This window comes from Macrotis lagotis, chromosome 1 (genome assembly GCF_037893015.1).
Source record: "Macrotis lagotis isolate mMagLag1 chromosome 1, bilby.v1.9.chrom.fasta, whole genome shotgun sequence".
Lineage (NCBI taxonomy): Eukaryota > Metazoa > Chordata > Mammalia > Peramelemorphia > Peramelidae > Macrotis > Macrotis lagotis.
In genome coordinates this window covers 328,196,883-328,210,940 of record NC_133658.1, presented here as the reverse complement: position 1 = coordinate 328,210,940, position 14,058 = coordinate 328,196,883, and the positions used below count along the sequence as shown (strand labels likewise).

At 32.7% G+C, this 14,058-nt stretch overlaps 1 protein-coding gene across 8 annotated transcripts in view; it reads right to left on the bottom strand.

Annotated features, from left to right (window-relative positions):
* Positions 1-14,058, bottom strand: part of DENND1A (DENN domain containing 1A) — a 709,454-nt gene that overhangs the window by 560,493 nt on the left and 134,903 nt on the right. For all 8 annotated transcript variants that reach the window (XM_074211609.1, XM_074211608.1, XM_074211610.1 and 5 more), the window contains exon 3: positions 3,250-3,293. In XM_074211609.1, the coding sequence (XP_074067710.1) occupies positions 3,250-3,293 (44 nt within the window). The remainder of the gene's footprint in view (positions 1-3,249; positions 3,294-14,058) is intronic.

Sequence of the window (14,058 nt, the reverse complement as noted above, 5' to 3'; positions counted from 1 at the left end):
AAAAAAGCAAAAAATATCTGTGAACAGAGCTTCCTTCCTAAAACCAAGTCAAGGCTTTGTTTAATAATTTTATAACTTACATGTGCCTGCATCATTGGGAAAGGTATGTTCCATAAGTTGTTTTCTAAATTCTAATCCAGTAATGACTAGGTTAGAGTCTTTAAAAAAAAAATTTTTAAAAGAATATCTTTCAAAGAATTCAAGATTGTATCCCATAAAAGACAGAAGTTCCCCACAATACTTTCAATTAGATCCAAGAGTTAAGGTCTATGAGGGCAGGTAAGTGGCTCAGTAGATAGAGCAATGGCCCTGGAGAAAAGACTTGAGTTCACTTGACAATTATTAGTTGTGTGAACCTAGGCAAGCCCACTTAACCCTGAGACACAAAATAAAACAAAACAAAAGTTTTATGATATAAGAATAAGCTGGAACCCAACAAGCATATGCTATTAAGAGGAAGTATAGTGTTATGGAAAAGGCATTAGACTGGGAATTAGAGCTGGACTCTAAAGGTGGACCAAAAACATTAATTGAGTAACCTTGGATAAATGATGGGAAAATTAACGGGTACCAATGGGAATACTAATACTATCACCTCAGAGGGCTATGAAATACTTCAAAACACCATATATGGAGTCTATTCTGTTTCAATTATCATATTTAGAGTTTTTTCCGTGTCACAATTTTCTTCATTACTTGGAGTGTTGGATCACAGAAGGTTTCACTAGCACACACAGCATGCACACACACACACACACACACACACACACACACACACACCCCACTCTAATAACAAAGGTTCACATTCAATTCTTAACATTGTTTTAAATATTTTTATTGTTTTGTTTAAATTTTGTATTGAAGTAGTTAAAGAAAAATTATTTTATTGAGACATTTTCATAAAAATCAAATTGAAATCTTAGGGTTTGCTATAAGCCTATCCTAAAATTGTTGTATATGTATATGCATGTATGCAAGTATACAAGCATGCACACAAACACACACACACACACACACGTACATGTGTGTGTGTCTGTGTGTGTGTGTGTGTGTGCGTGCGTGCACGCATGAGTGCCGAATAGTTGATACAGCACTTTCTTTACATCATCTCTGGAAGAAAGATAGTCCAAGTTCTACAAGACTCATTTTACAGATAAGAAAACTGAGATTCAGAGAGGTTCAGAGATTTGTCCAAGGTCAAATAGCTATTAAGTGGTGGATTAAGGATTCCAATTCAAGTCTTCTTAAATACAAGGCACTTTCCACAGCACAGTGCTGCCTCTGAATTACAAGAAGAAAAGAATCTGGTTTGGAAATGACTGGATGATTAGAGGAGGTAAGGAGGACTAGGAAGACAAAAGTTTTAATTCTGTTAAATCATGGACAAACAAGACTGTTTTCCTACCAGGATTCTTCTAAAAACATACTCTACAAAAAGTTAGTTCCTTAAAAAAAAAAATCAGATGAATCATTAAAAAAGACTAATTGCCAAAGAATAATGTTTTATACTTAGTAAAAATGGGGGATCAGTAAATAATTCCATATTGAGATCTCAGAGTAGTACAACAAGGTTTGGTTTTTCAAAATGATTCTAATCATAGTAATGTGATATCGGTATAATAAAATCCCATTCTACAGATATCTAATACCAATGATTTAGCTATAATATTGGTTAATGTGTGTCTTCTGCATGTGGATTATATAATATATATACACACACACATATATATGTGTTTATGTATACACACATTTATTGCTCAATAAAAAATAATAAAGCTATCATACATGATGCTTTTATTCCCTATTATCAACATTCAATTATATTTAGGATTCAATTATATTTGCTAATCTAATTTGTTTTAATAAATAAATAAATAAATAAATAAATAAATAAAAATATAGTAAAATAGAGATAAAATTACATTTTAAAATCTAGTCATTATACAGCCTGTAGGGATCCTTTCATACAGGTTAGTGGCACCAGTTTCTGCTTGAATCTGCCACCACTGGCTATATCATCTAATCTAACTCCTTCATTGAACAAATAAGAAAAACAGGTCTTAGAAAAGCCAAATGATTTGTTCAAAGACATAAAACAAACTAGGGGCAGAGCTACAACTAGACATACACAGAACCTCCCAAGAAAAACAGAAAAAGAGAAAGAGAAAAGCTTTAGGAGGTTGTTTCATTAATGAAATTAAAGATGCCTTTCTAACTAGATTCAGGCAATGATGTCATGAACTCAAAAGTATAAGCAGGAAAAAAAACTCTCTCTAGTGACTTCTTTGCTCCTTTTTTATATCTAAGTAAAAAAGATTACAATTGTGTCATGGTCAGGTCAAATTTTAAAGCATCATGGTTATGTTTAAAGGAAACAATGGAAATTCAGCACAGACTGAGGACTGTGAAAGTGATTGGTGCAACTGATTTTTTTTGATTCTACTAAAAGAATGAACTTGACAACTTTGGATTTTATCAACACCTAAGTTAAAACTCTCTTCAAAACAAAACTTCCTAAAAGACTTTTCCTTCACATATCTATATTCCCATTTCAATTCTACTGTTGCTTACTTTTTCATAACCTATTTCAAATTTTGGAAAATGTTACAAGATGAATTTTCAGATGCCCATAGAGTTTAAAACTTTAACAAACAACCCAAAGAGAATTTCGTAATAAATAGCAAAGCACAGCATACTTCAAAGCAAAATTTTCTTAGAAATGTTCTACCTTTCTCTGTGCCTAATGAAAATATTAATAATAACTTCCATTCCTATAGTACTTTAAAGTTTGAAAAAAAATTTTCTTCCTATGTTATAAATTAAAGAATGTATCCTATTTTAACGAGATAACATTCTTAAGACATTTATCATGCTGAATGGCTCATAGTAGGGACTTATAAAAGATTGTTCCCTCCCCTGATAAAGGAGCCTCAGTGAGATAAGATAACCTCCTAAGAGCTACCCAGCTAATGTACACTGGGAAGGATATTCAAAATTGGATTCCTTAACTTGACATCTAGTATCCACTCCACTATACTATGCATCCATCACTCAACCCCCAAATCTGGTATCACGCATTTCCTGGTACAGATTCATTTCTGGCTGCTTTATTTTGAGTTCCTAATCACCACCTCTCTTCCCTTCTAAAAATCCACTTACTACTTTTGGTTTCTAAAAAATGGTAATAATGTGTTGAACAACCCTGAAATAAATTTTGTCATGTAAAAAAATTAATTACGCATTCCAAACCTGGTCACTGTAGTCCTCTGGGAATTGCCTCTGCACCTCAGGACCTGTAAATAATTGACAGATAATATTAATTGGCTTTGGATTAGTGAGCAGGCAGAGAATCACACATTAATATTTGATCAGAAGATGATAGCAACCCTGGCAGGGGATCCAAGGAGGGCAGATGAGGCTGCTATGTTGATAAGCATAAGGAAGGGTTCTTCAAGGAACTCCCCTTTTACCCTCCTTCAGAAATACAAAAAAAGAAATTAAAAAAAAAGACTTGACATTACTGTTAAATTTGGCTTTTACCTAGTGCAAAAAATTTCACCAACTACAAAGGGCTGTGTATATGTATATATAATTCTAATTCATTCTCTTATATGCTCTCTCTCTCTCTCTCTCTCTCTCTCTCTCTCTCTCACACACACACACACACACACACACACACACACATATACACACACACAAACACAAAATGGTTTCCAGACCTGCTTTGACTTTTCAACTTTAATCATAAGCCTCCTTTACCAAACTACAGATATGGGCTAGAAAAACCTTCTTTCACACCACTGAAGGAGGGGAGGGGGACTCAAAGACCTCAATACTTTCTAGGCTAACTGAAATAGAAGGGATAAGGCTTATGTCATCATCATGAAAACTCTTCCAAATATTTCAAAAACAATTCTGAAGATGCTAAAGAATACAGTCTAAGTCTTCTCTGTCCATCATCAAATAGAACTAATGAGGAAAAAAGCCTCTACTACCAGTTGGTTTTTCAGTATAAATAATGTGGTAATAAAATATAAGAAAAAAATCATCTTCTGTCTGACAAAATTAGCCTCACTCAAAAAACCTAGAGGAAATTAATATCGATGATACTCTATTTCAAATAAAAGTTAATTTGTTTTATGAAGTTATATTTCCAAGGTAAACTAAGTCAACAGATAAACATCCTACTAAAAATAATTAGAGCTTCCATTTACCCAACACTTTAGGTTTGTGAAATACTTTCTTCCTAACAGTCAATAAGGCAGCTAGCTAAATTGCACACTGGGTAGAGTGCTGGACCAGAAGTCAGTATTTCCCAAGTTCAAATCCAGCCTCAGATATTTAGCAGCATGGAGATCCAGGGCAAGTCATTTAACCTCTACTTGCCTCAGTTTCCTCAATTGTAAATGGTAATAGCATCTACTTTCCAGGGTTCTGGTAAGAGATAATATTTGCAAAATACTTATTAACACAGTAAGTAGAATATAGAAGGTGCTTAAAAAAATACTCATTTCTTCCTCAATTGATAAATGATCAAAGGACATTAATAGGCAGTTTTCAGAGGAAGAAATCCAAGTTAATAATAGTCACATGAAAAATGCTCTAATTCACTAATAATTAGAAAAATATAAATTAAAACAATTTTGAGGTACCAGATCATACACATCAGGTTGAATAAACTGACAAAAAAAAAAAAAGAAAATGACAAATGCTTGAGGCTCTTGATTAATCCAAGGTCATAGAACTAAGAAATTGTAGCTGATATTCAAAAGCAGGTCTTCTGACTAAATCCAGTCTTCTTTTCATTATCCCATGGCTTTCTAACTGATATTTGTTATTGATTAGTAAAACAACCAACTTTACAAAAGTAAGAAGTATGTGGTTTATTTTCAGAGGGACATTAAGATTATCAGTATAGTTGGGTTTTGCAAACTAAACATCAGGGATCTGGTAAATCTGATCTATAATTTTGGTTCTTCCTATTAATAAGTTTGCTGTACTGAATGCATTTTTACCAGCTGCTAGTCTCACTCCAATTCATACTTAGTAAATTCTGACCATTTTTATTGGTTAAGGTTTGTTTAAAAAAAGAACCAAAAAAATCTTTTTTTTTTTTAAATTCAATCCTTGAAAAAGATCCACAATTTCATCATTGAGTGTTTAGTCCACTAATAGAAGAATGGCAATCCCTCCACATCTATGACCAAAAAAATTCATCAATCTTCCAATGAGGAATCTCTCCAAATCTCTAGATGTCAGACATAAAATTCATCACCAGGATGTTACTGAAAGATTGGAGTTTGGTATGATCTACCTAGAGTTTATGTACCTCTGGCATAGCCCATGCCACACTATTGTAAGGCAAGAAAAGGAAGTTAGTGAGAGGAGGAATTTTTGTGCTTCAATTAACAGACTACATTAAGATCAAGATTTGTGGAAAAAAGAATTCAGGAGTCAACTATTCTTCAAAACTGTCTATGACATCACTACATAGAACAACCTTTTGCAACTCAGGAATATTAATCTTTCAGACTGGAACCAATTAATTTCATCTGACCTCTACAGAAAGAAGTCTACAAGGTAGCCCATTGAATGGAAAATCCCTACCCAAGCAGGAATTAGTAGGCAAAGGACCTACCTTGTCATCAAGTAAAGCTCTTTTGAAGTTCTATGAATGACAAGCAATGTGGTACAGTAAAAGGAGCACCAGGATTGGAATCAGAAGACCTGATTCCAGAGCTCACTCTGTGCAGTTTTCACAAGCACATCCTTTCTCTTCATTAGAACTGCATCAAATAATGGGAATCACTATTCTTGCACTACCTACCACATTAAACCTTAAAGCATGTATATGTAAGAATGCATTATTATTGTTATAAGAAGGAATAAAAAAGGCTATTTGCTATAATTTTCAAACCAAATATGACTGACAACCTAAATTCAACAAAACTGATACCCCCTAAATCTCAACAGAGTAGGAGTGCTTAAGTGTGGATCTGGGGACTTCTTTAAAAACGCACATAGATAGATAGATAGATAGATAGATAGATAGATAGATAGATAGATAGATAAAAGTATTTTATGTTTTCTTTGTGATCCTACAGATTTTAAGCATTTTTTAAATTATTCTGAAAAGGGATCCATAGATTTTAGCAGACTGAAAAAGGAATTCCTATCACACAAAAAAGTTAAGAACCCTTAAAATAATCTAGCCTAATAACTAAAGCCTAGTTTTCTTCTTTTCCCTCTAAAATACTGAGTCTGCTCCTATAAAACTTCATGTCTCTTAACAGCTCTTTCTTAACAAATATCAGCAGTCACTTTCCATTCAAATATGTAATATGCTGTTCCATTTTTGGTTTTTTTTTAAATTTGGATTCTTCTGGGCGATGGTAAAAAGTCAGTTAAAAAGTAATTTTCAATCACAACTTTAATCAACTATAACACTAAGGAACTAGTCATTTTGAAACTACCATATATAAGTAATTATTTTTGGAATAATTCCTGGTCTAATTTTGTCTGTTCTAGATCCTATCATCTCTTTTAGTTCTAACCTTTGTTTTACCTTCTAATAAGTTATTTTAAAAAATCAACATTTATTAATAATAATAATGTCTGTCCTTCATTTTTGAAGAAGACCCTAACATCAGATAGGTGATGCCATGACAAGCACATGAATTGAATTTGAGTGACATGACACCGTGTGACATGAACAAGGAACTTAACTTTGTTTCCTCAGTTTCCTCATCTGTAAAATAAGCTGGAAAAGGAAATGGCAAACCAATCTATTATCTATGCCAAAAAAAAAAAACCCAAAACACCAAATAGATCACAGAGAGTCAGACACAACTGAAATGACTGTGCAACAAACAACAACAAAATGAGCAAAAAGAAAGTGATTTTTGGGGTAGTTATGTAGCATAGTGGATAGAACACCTGGAGTCAGGAGGACCTGAGTTCAAATTTGACCTCAGACACTTAATAATTACCTAGCTGGGTGACCTTGGGCAAGTCACTTAACCCCACTGCCCTGCAAAAAAACTAAAAGGGAAAAAAAGTGATTTTGTTGAGGAAAGAATCAAATTATTTCAAAGTACTAATAGTAAATACAGACTTCTAAACTCCAGATTTCAATAGGATTGATTATAAAAATTAGATGTCCCATAAAATTCTGGGGTTTTTTTCCTAGCATAACAACACAATCTACTAAATCAATCTACTCACCTTTCCTGGGACTACCCTAATAGCGATTTTGGATTTTTTAGAGACAAAAGTTTCCAAGCAATAATTCATCAAGTGTAACAGTCTACAAGCTTTTGCAGGTATAATTTTCCTAATATCTTAATGTTATTTATGATGGCAGAGAAATGTTTGTATCCCCTAAAATAACAAACTAAAATTTTTCTAAAACTCTACCCAAATAGGGCTATGCACATATTAGATTAGATCAATTTAAATGAACAAAGTTGCTTCCTGTTAACCACAAATATCCAATATAGCAATCAATCAATAACTTCAGTATTTCTAAAATCCATGAAAGCATAGCATATCCTTACCAATATAGATCACAAGACTGCTATACTACTGTAAACTATTCTTAATAAAAGTTACTGTGGTCAAAAAAATTCAACAGGTTTTGACAAACATTCTAGTAACGAATCTCTAGCTACACAGATTCTTTGACAATAGTTTCACAGTCTATCAGTTGAGCCCAGATTATATATAATCAACCTTCGAGACCCGGAAGAACACCTAAAAGTTTACTCTACTAGCAGGCGTTGAGAATTCTTGGACCCCTTGACACCACAAGGAGGCAATGGAATAGTGACAGTTGGCAATCAAGAATATTGTGCAATAGTGTTTACAAAATTAACACCAAAAAAGTAAAGCAAGTTGCCTGTTTTGTATGGCTTCTTCACTTTGTGCAAATCCATAATTTTCATCCAAAGATCTATAGATGACTCTTAAGCTAAAAAGCTCCAAATGCAATCTGCTTTTCCCCAAAGAAACACAAAATACTCTGTACTAATAGCACCGGCGTGGCACATGTACAAAAATCGGCACCCTGCAGTTAGGCAAACCGCCTTTATATTTTCTGTCTGGCAGCAATCCACTTGCGTGTCTGTATGTTTTTACAAGTACTCTATGTATTTCATTGCGTCAGCTGCATTTCTTTGAGTTTTAAATGGTCTGGGACCATTTTATGAAATGTTCTATATCTTTATATGGAAAATAACATACATTGGAAAACTGCATCAGTCTAATAATATTTATATCTCTAGTTCTAAAACCATCATGCATGATTACAATTGTTAATTTCTAAAATGTCACCCTACATTTATACTACTCAATCAAAGATGCCTGGTCATGAGCATGGACTTTCAATACAAAGATCTAACAGACTAACAGGCAAGGAAAAGATTATTCTCAATGATAAAAAAAAAATCAATATCAATGTATGCTTGACAAATTTGCATGTCCTGGATTTTCTAGGATGGCTCTGATTTGTAGAAAAGAAAATATGCTTTTAATTTTGTCAGAACACATGTCCTGGTTTCTGGTTTGGAAAATAAATTAAGACACACACACACACACACACACACACACACACACACGCAGAAATCCTTTCTCACTAGAAGAAATGAAGACTGGAACAAGATGCCAATATTAGGCATGACTAAGACAATTAGAAAATTAAAATTACTACAGAAAATTTATTCACCACATGCTCTGGCTTAAAAAAACTTGGTTACCATCTGTATCAATGTAGGATACATATCAATGAAAGCACTAATCCTTTAAATATTAATATAATAAAATTTGTATTACATATGATATGAATCTATTTCTCCACATTTTCCCCCTAGTCTTGTCACTATCTGCAACCTATTTCTCATTTAAGTGATAAATATTTGCAGACTTGAAAATCATTACCAGGATCTCTCAAGAAAATAACTGAAAGTTTGATAGTCGAAACTTCTTGCCAATAAGCCCTGGAGTATTTATTAACCATTTAACCTTTGGTGAGCCTAGAATACTGAGTTGGCGGTCTGCATCCCTAATAGATGCAACAGACTATACCTCCAGTGTTACAGAGTCACCCAAAGAAAAGATAACTGCTCTCCCTAAGCACTTTGCTAGTACAAAGAATAATGTTTTCTTTCAAATTTAATGTGGACATTTTTATAACACATGATTGTATACCACAACTTAACTTAAGAAAAGAAAGTATATCACTAATATTACTTTAAGATTAGGTGTTCCAGAGCCCCAAAATTGAGGAAGAATCCAGATTTTTTTTTTTCGGTTAAGGGGCAAGTTGTTTTCCCACTTTATTCCAAATTCGCTACTCTTCCATCATGTACTTTTAGACCTACAAGATATATTAGAATTTGCCAGAGGATGTTTAATTAGTCGAAAAAGAATTGGGGCCAGATATGCTGGGTAGGTGCTATAAATTATTTTACACAAACTCCAAAAACCCCAAGTTTTGCCTTAGGCTTAAAGTTCCTGGAAAACATGGCAGACACTGTTCTCTTACACCAGAAATGTAACATAAAGCTTCAGTAGATACTTATGAGGTCTAGTTAGCAGGTCAGTAGCTACATTATTTATACATCAGTTCAAATTCCAGTTTTTGCTCAGGACATATGCAACTACATTTAAGCAAAGTAGTTTATTTTAAACAAGAATAAATGCAAAGATTCCAAATTTTTTTTCTTCATTGCATACCACATTTAGTGTACGTTTCATCTGTATATTTCATTTTGTATACACACTCTAAGAACTGAGTTTCAATTCTGACTGCTCAGGTAACAGACTAGATGGCCTCTGAGTTCCTTTCCAACTTGCATATCTTACTCTCAAAACTCTAAAAGCACACCAAATCATAGCTACAGTAAATTTCCAATGAAAACATTACAAATGTGACTAAGAAACTTAGCTTGGCTTTAAAAAAAATGCCAAGTATCAATTCAGAAACTTAGCTTCAGAGACCAAATAATACTTGTCTTTAGGACATAATTTACTGTTCATGGTTGTGTAATACAGACCACCCTCCAAAAGGAAACCCAGAAGAGGATTTCAGAATTAGTTGCAAACTATAATCTTATTGTTCAATTTCATGGCATTTAAGTTATTATCTTTCCTTCCCCACAACCTAAATATTAATCCAGCCTGTGGCCTGATTCAATTTTTCAGATGAGAAGATGAAAATATACTGCAAAAGGATTATATGTCCTTTATATTACTTTTTGAATCATGATGGTAACATCCAGTTTTATTAACACAGTTTGATTATTATTGTACATGTCAGAGGCAAGTTAAAATCTGTTTCATAACCTTAGGTCTTTAAATGTGTAAAACTAAACTTAAAAAAATTATTTAAAAGGAATAAAACAAAAACTAAGTTTGTTAGTGCAAAAACAAAAGCAACAAAAAAGGATTTTGATAGCAAGTCAGAAAATTGCAACTATAATTACACTAATAAAAACCTTCAAAGAAACAGTTTCAGCTACAAAAATTCTGCTTTGTTTATTCAAAACTGTAAAATACCTAAATAATTACTTAGCTCAGTCTTATTAAACGATCACATTAAACAATCTTCTAGAGATGGATCCTTTTTATAACTTTAATTCTCCAAGTTCATATTATTAAGGATTTACATATTTCTTGAAGGGTCATGATTATATTACTTTAAAAGAAAAACAAACAAACCAAAAACACACACACAAAAAAAAAAAATCAAAAAACCTAGTCAGTATTTCTTTCTACTGCCTTTGATAACTGTGCTATCCAAAGAAAACTAGTGAAATGAAGACTTAACCATCCTTTTTAGGCTATGACACTGAAAATAATTAAATATGTAATTTATATATAGATATAGATAAAATAGATATACAAACACACACACACATATACATACATATACATTTACATGTTAGGGTTATTAAGAAAAAAATTGAAATGCTACATATTTGAATGAGAGCTATTACTGTCAGTATTATTCCAGCTTCTAAATAGATAGTTCCCTTCTCTAGCAATTCATCATAAAACAAGCAAGCAAACAAAAAAAAAAATCCCCTTGATTTGTCCACTTAAAAACAGGTAAATATTTTTCAAGATTATTTTTGGGGAAATTAAAGTGTCAAATAAATATGAATTATTACTATCCTATAATTATTCCCAGTTCAAAATTCAAATACTTATGTGCTATTTATGACCAAGTACAAAATATTTAAATGAATAGTAGCTCCAAAAGAGCAATTGCAGTTTTTAAAAACATATACCCTCAAAATCCCCCCCAAAATATTCTAGGCTCCAAAGCAATTTTAAAACATAAAGAATATAGCAGATATTAACTATATTTGGATTATTACCAATCTCAAAAATCATGTTTTTCGACATGAGCTCTTCTTTTAATATTTCCTCCAATAATGGCGTTTCAGATATATTACTATCTACTAATCAACATTACAGTTAACCTAATATCTTAAGCAGAGTTTACAAGCTTCCCAGATTGTAAGCATACAGACAATTATTGCATACAGAAACGCACCTCAGCATGGTATAAGTAATAGCCCCATTCATGTAACAGATTACTCTTCAAAATAACATATTCTGCCTTTCAGACATATTCTGCCTCTATGTGGCTATTTATGCATAAATAGTAGACACTGACCTATTGTTTTCCGTAGCTGGAGTTGTTATGAATGTAGTGCAGTTACCAATTAAGCAAATCAACAAGTACTAAATACATCAGCTGTTGTACAAATAATGAGCCCGTTGACATTAGGCAATAAAATTGGGGGGGGGGGGGTTCATCTTTGTTTCCTGAGCTTGTTGATGGATTTTTGACCTGGGAATGCCAAAAAAGATTACTGATAATTTGAAATATTTTCCATAATGCCTTTAGTCTCAAAATAGAATGGGCACCTAACAATTCTCCAAACAATATGCTTCAGAGGCCCTGACAAGTTATACTAAAAATGGAATGAGGAGGAAGTTGCAAGAAGAATTTCATTAAAAAAAAACATAAAAAGGGTGAGGGGCAGTGTCAGAGATATAACCAAAAAAAACAGACCAAGGAATATGCTTATGCAAATGTCTTTGTATTGAAGAATTTTCAATAAAAAGCTTAGGCTTGGATATCCTTGGAATTTACATATTTAGAATGGGGGAGTGTTTCTTTTAAAAACTAATGTAAATCTTGCTACTAATTCCCAAATTTTATCACATTTTCAGATAAATGTGTATATACAGTTTCTTTCAAGTACATAAATTATTTTTGTACAAATTTGTTATGATGTATTCTGTGTATTAAGTTTCATGTCAGTTTCTAGATGGGTTTTATTTGTCCCAATTACCTAATGTAAATAATAATAATAATAATAATAATAATAATAATAATAATAATGTGACAACACTATACCAACTTGTAGCATTATAAACACAGAATATCTATGACAAATAAAGTCTTAAATCATAGTATACTCAAATATGGAACATCAGAAGAGGACAGGGCCTTGGAGAACTATTTAGTTCTAACCTGCTCATTTTATAATTACTATAGATAAGACAACTCAATTGACAGCTGTGTCCCTCATGTATTATAAACATAAAATCATAACATATGCTTGCTATAAACAGATATAACATCTGTCATTTGCTGAAGGATAACAGCAAATTATTTGCACACACACACACACACACACACACACACACATATATGCATACTAGTATACAAGACAGCATATATTATATGGAGTCTCAGTTCATATCATAAAACAAATTGCAATGGACTTTGATAGCAAGGTCCATATCTACTCATCATTATAGCTACCTCAATGTCTTACATATAGTAGACATTCAATAAGTGTGTATTCAGTGAATGAACAAACTGTTCACATCTCTGAAAAGACAACTCAAATAATAACAATGCATACATTTTATAAAGTTTATGTTTTTACATAATGACAACTCATATTTCTCTAGTGCTTTAAGTTATACAAGGCATTTTCCTTTATGAAATAGAAAATAAATATATATACATATATGCATATGTATACATATTTCATGGGGTAGTTCTCCGAAAAATAATTCAAAGACAGATACTGGGAGAAATGCTGATTATGTAATATATATGTATTATATTCACATATATAAAAAATACCTATATTATTATGCTAATAAAATTTTATATATACTATATATGTCTATTTGACAAAATAAATAAATAGTGAAAGCATTATGATGCTTGTACTACACATGGGGGACCTGAAGTTAAGAGGTAAAATGATTTACATCTGGTCACAAAACTAGTAAATGTCAATGCCACAATTCAATCCTCCTGAAATCAAATCCAGACCTCTCTCTACCTCATCAAAGCTGTCTCATTTGAGTCTATCATCAAATGGATTTTCTCATCAAGATGAGAAAACTGAGACCTAGAAAAATTAAATGACTTAGCTACAGTCACATGGTAAAACTAAAACCAAAAGCTGCAATTTCTCATTCCCTGTGCAGTGATCTGCTACATTTTGCTGTTTCTTCACAACTACAGCTAAAATCAGACACCAAGCTAACGGGCTAGGGCAGCAAAAGAGTGATGGTCTTTGGTAAGAAATCTGAGTTTGAATCATTCATTACTCTTCGTGTACAAACTATATAACCTTAGGTGTTTTACCTGCCTCAGTCTCAGTGTACAGATCTATAAAATGAGAGATAGGTGTGTGTGTATATATGTGTGTGTGTGTGTGTGTGTGTGTGTGTGTGTGTGTGTGTGTGTGTATAGTCCTTCCAGTCATTCAGGTGTGCATCAGTAACTAGTCAACAGGGCAACACTAATTCCTTCCTTCCTTCCTTCCTTCCTTCCTTCCTTCCTTCCTTCCTTCCTTCCATCTTTCTTTCTTTTCCCTATCCTTTCTTCCCTTCTGTCCACATTAGGATGTCATACCCTTATGTGAGGGTGCTCTGCCCAAAGGAATGTAAATTCTCATAGCTGAAACCTCACAAAATAATCTTGAATTTTACAGCTAGATTTCTTTTTTTAAGGCTTTA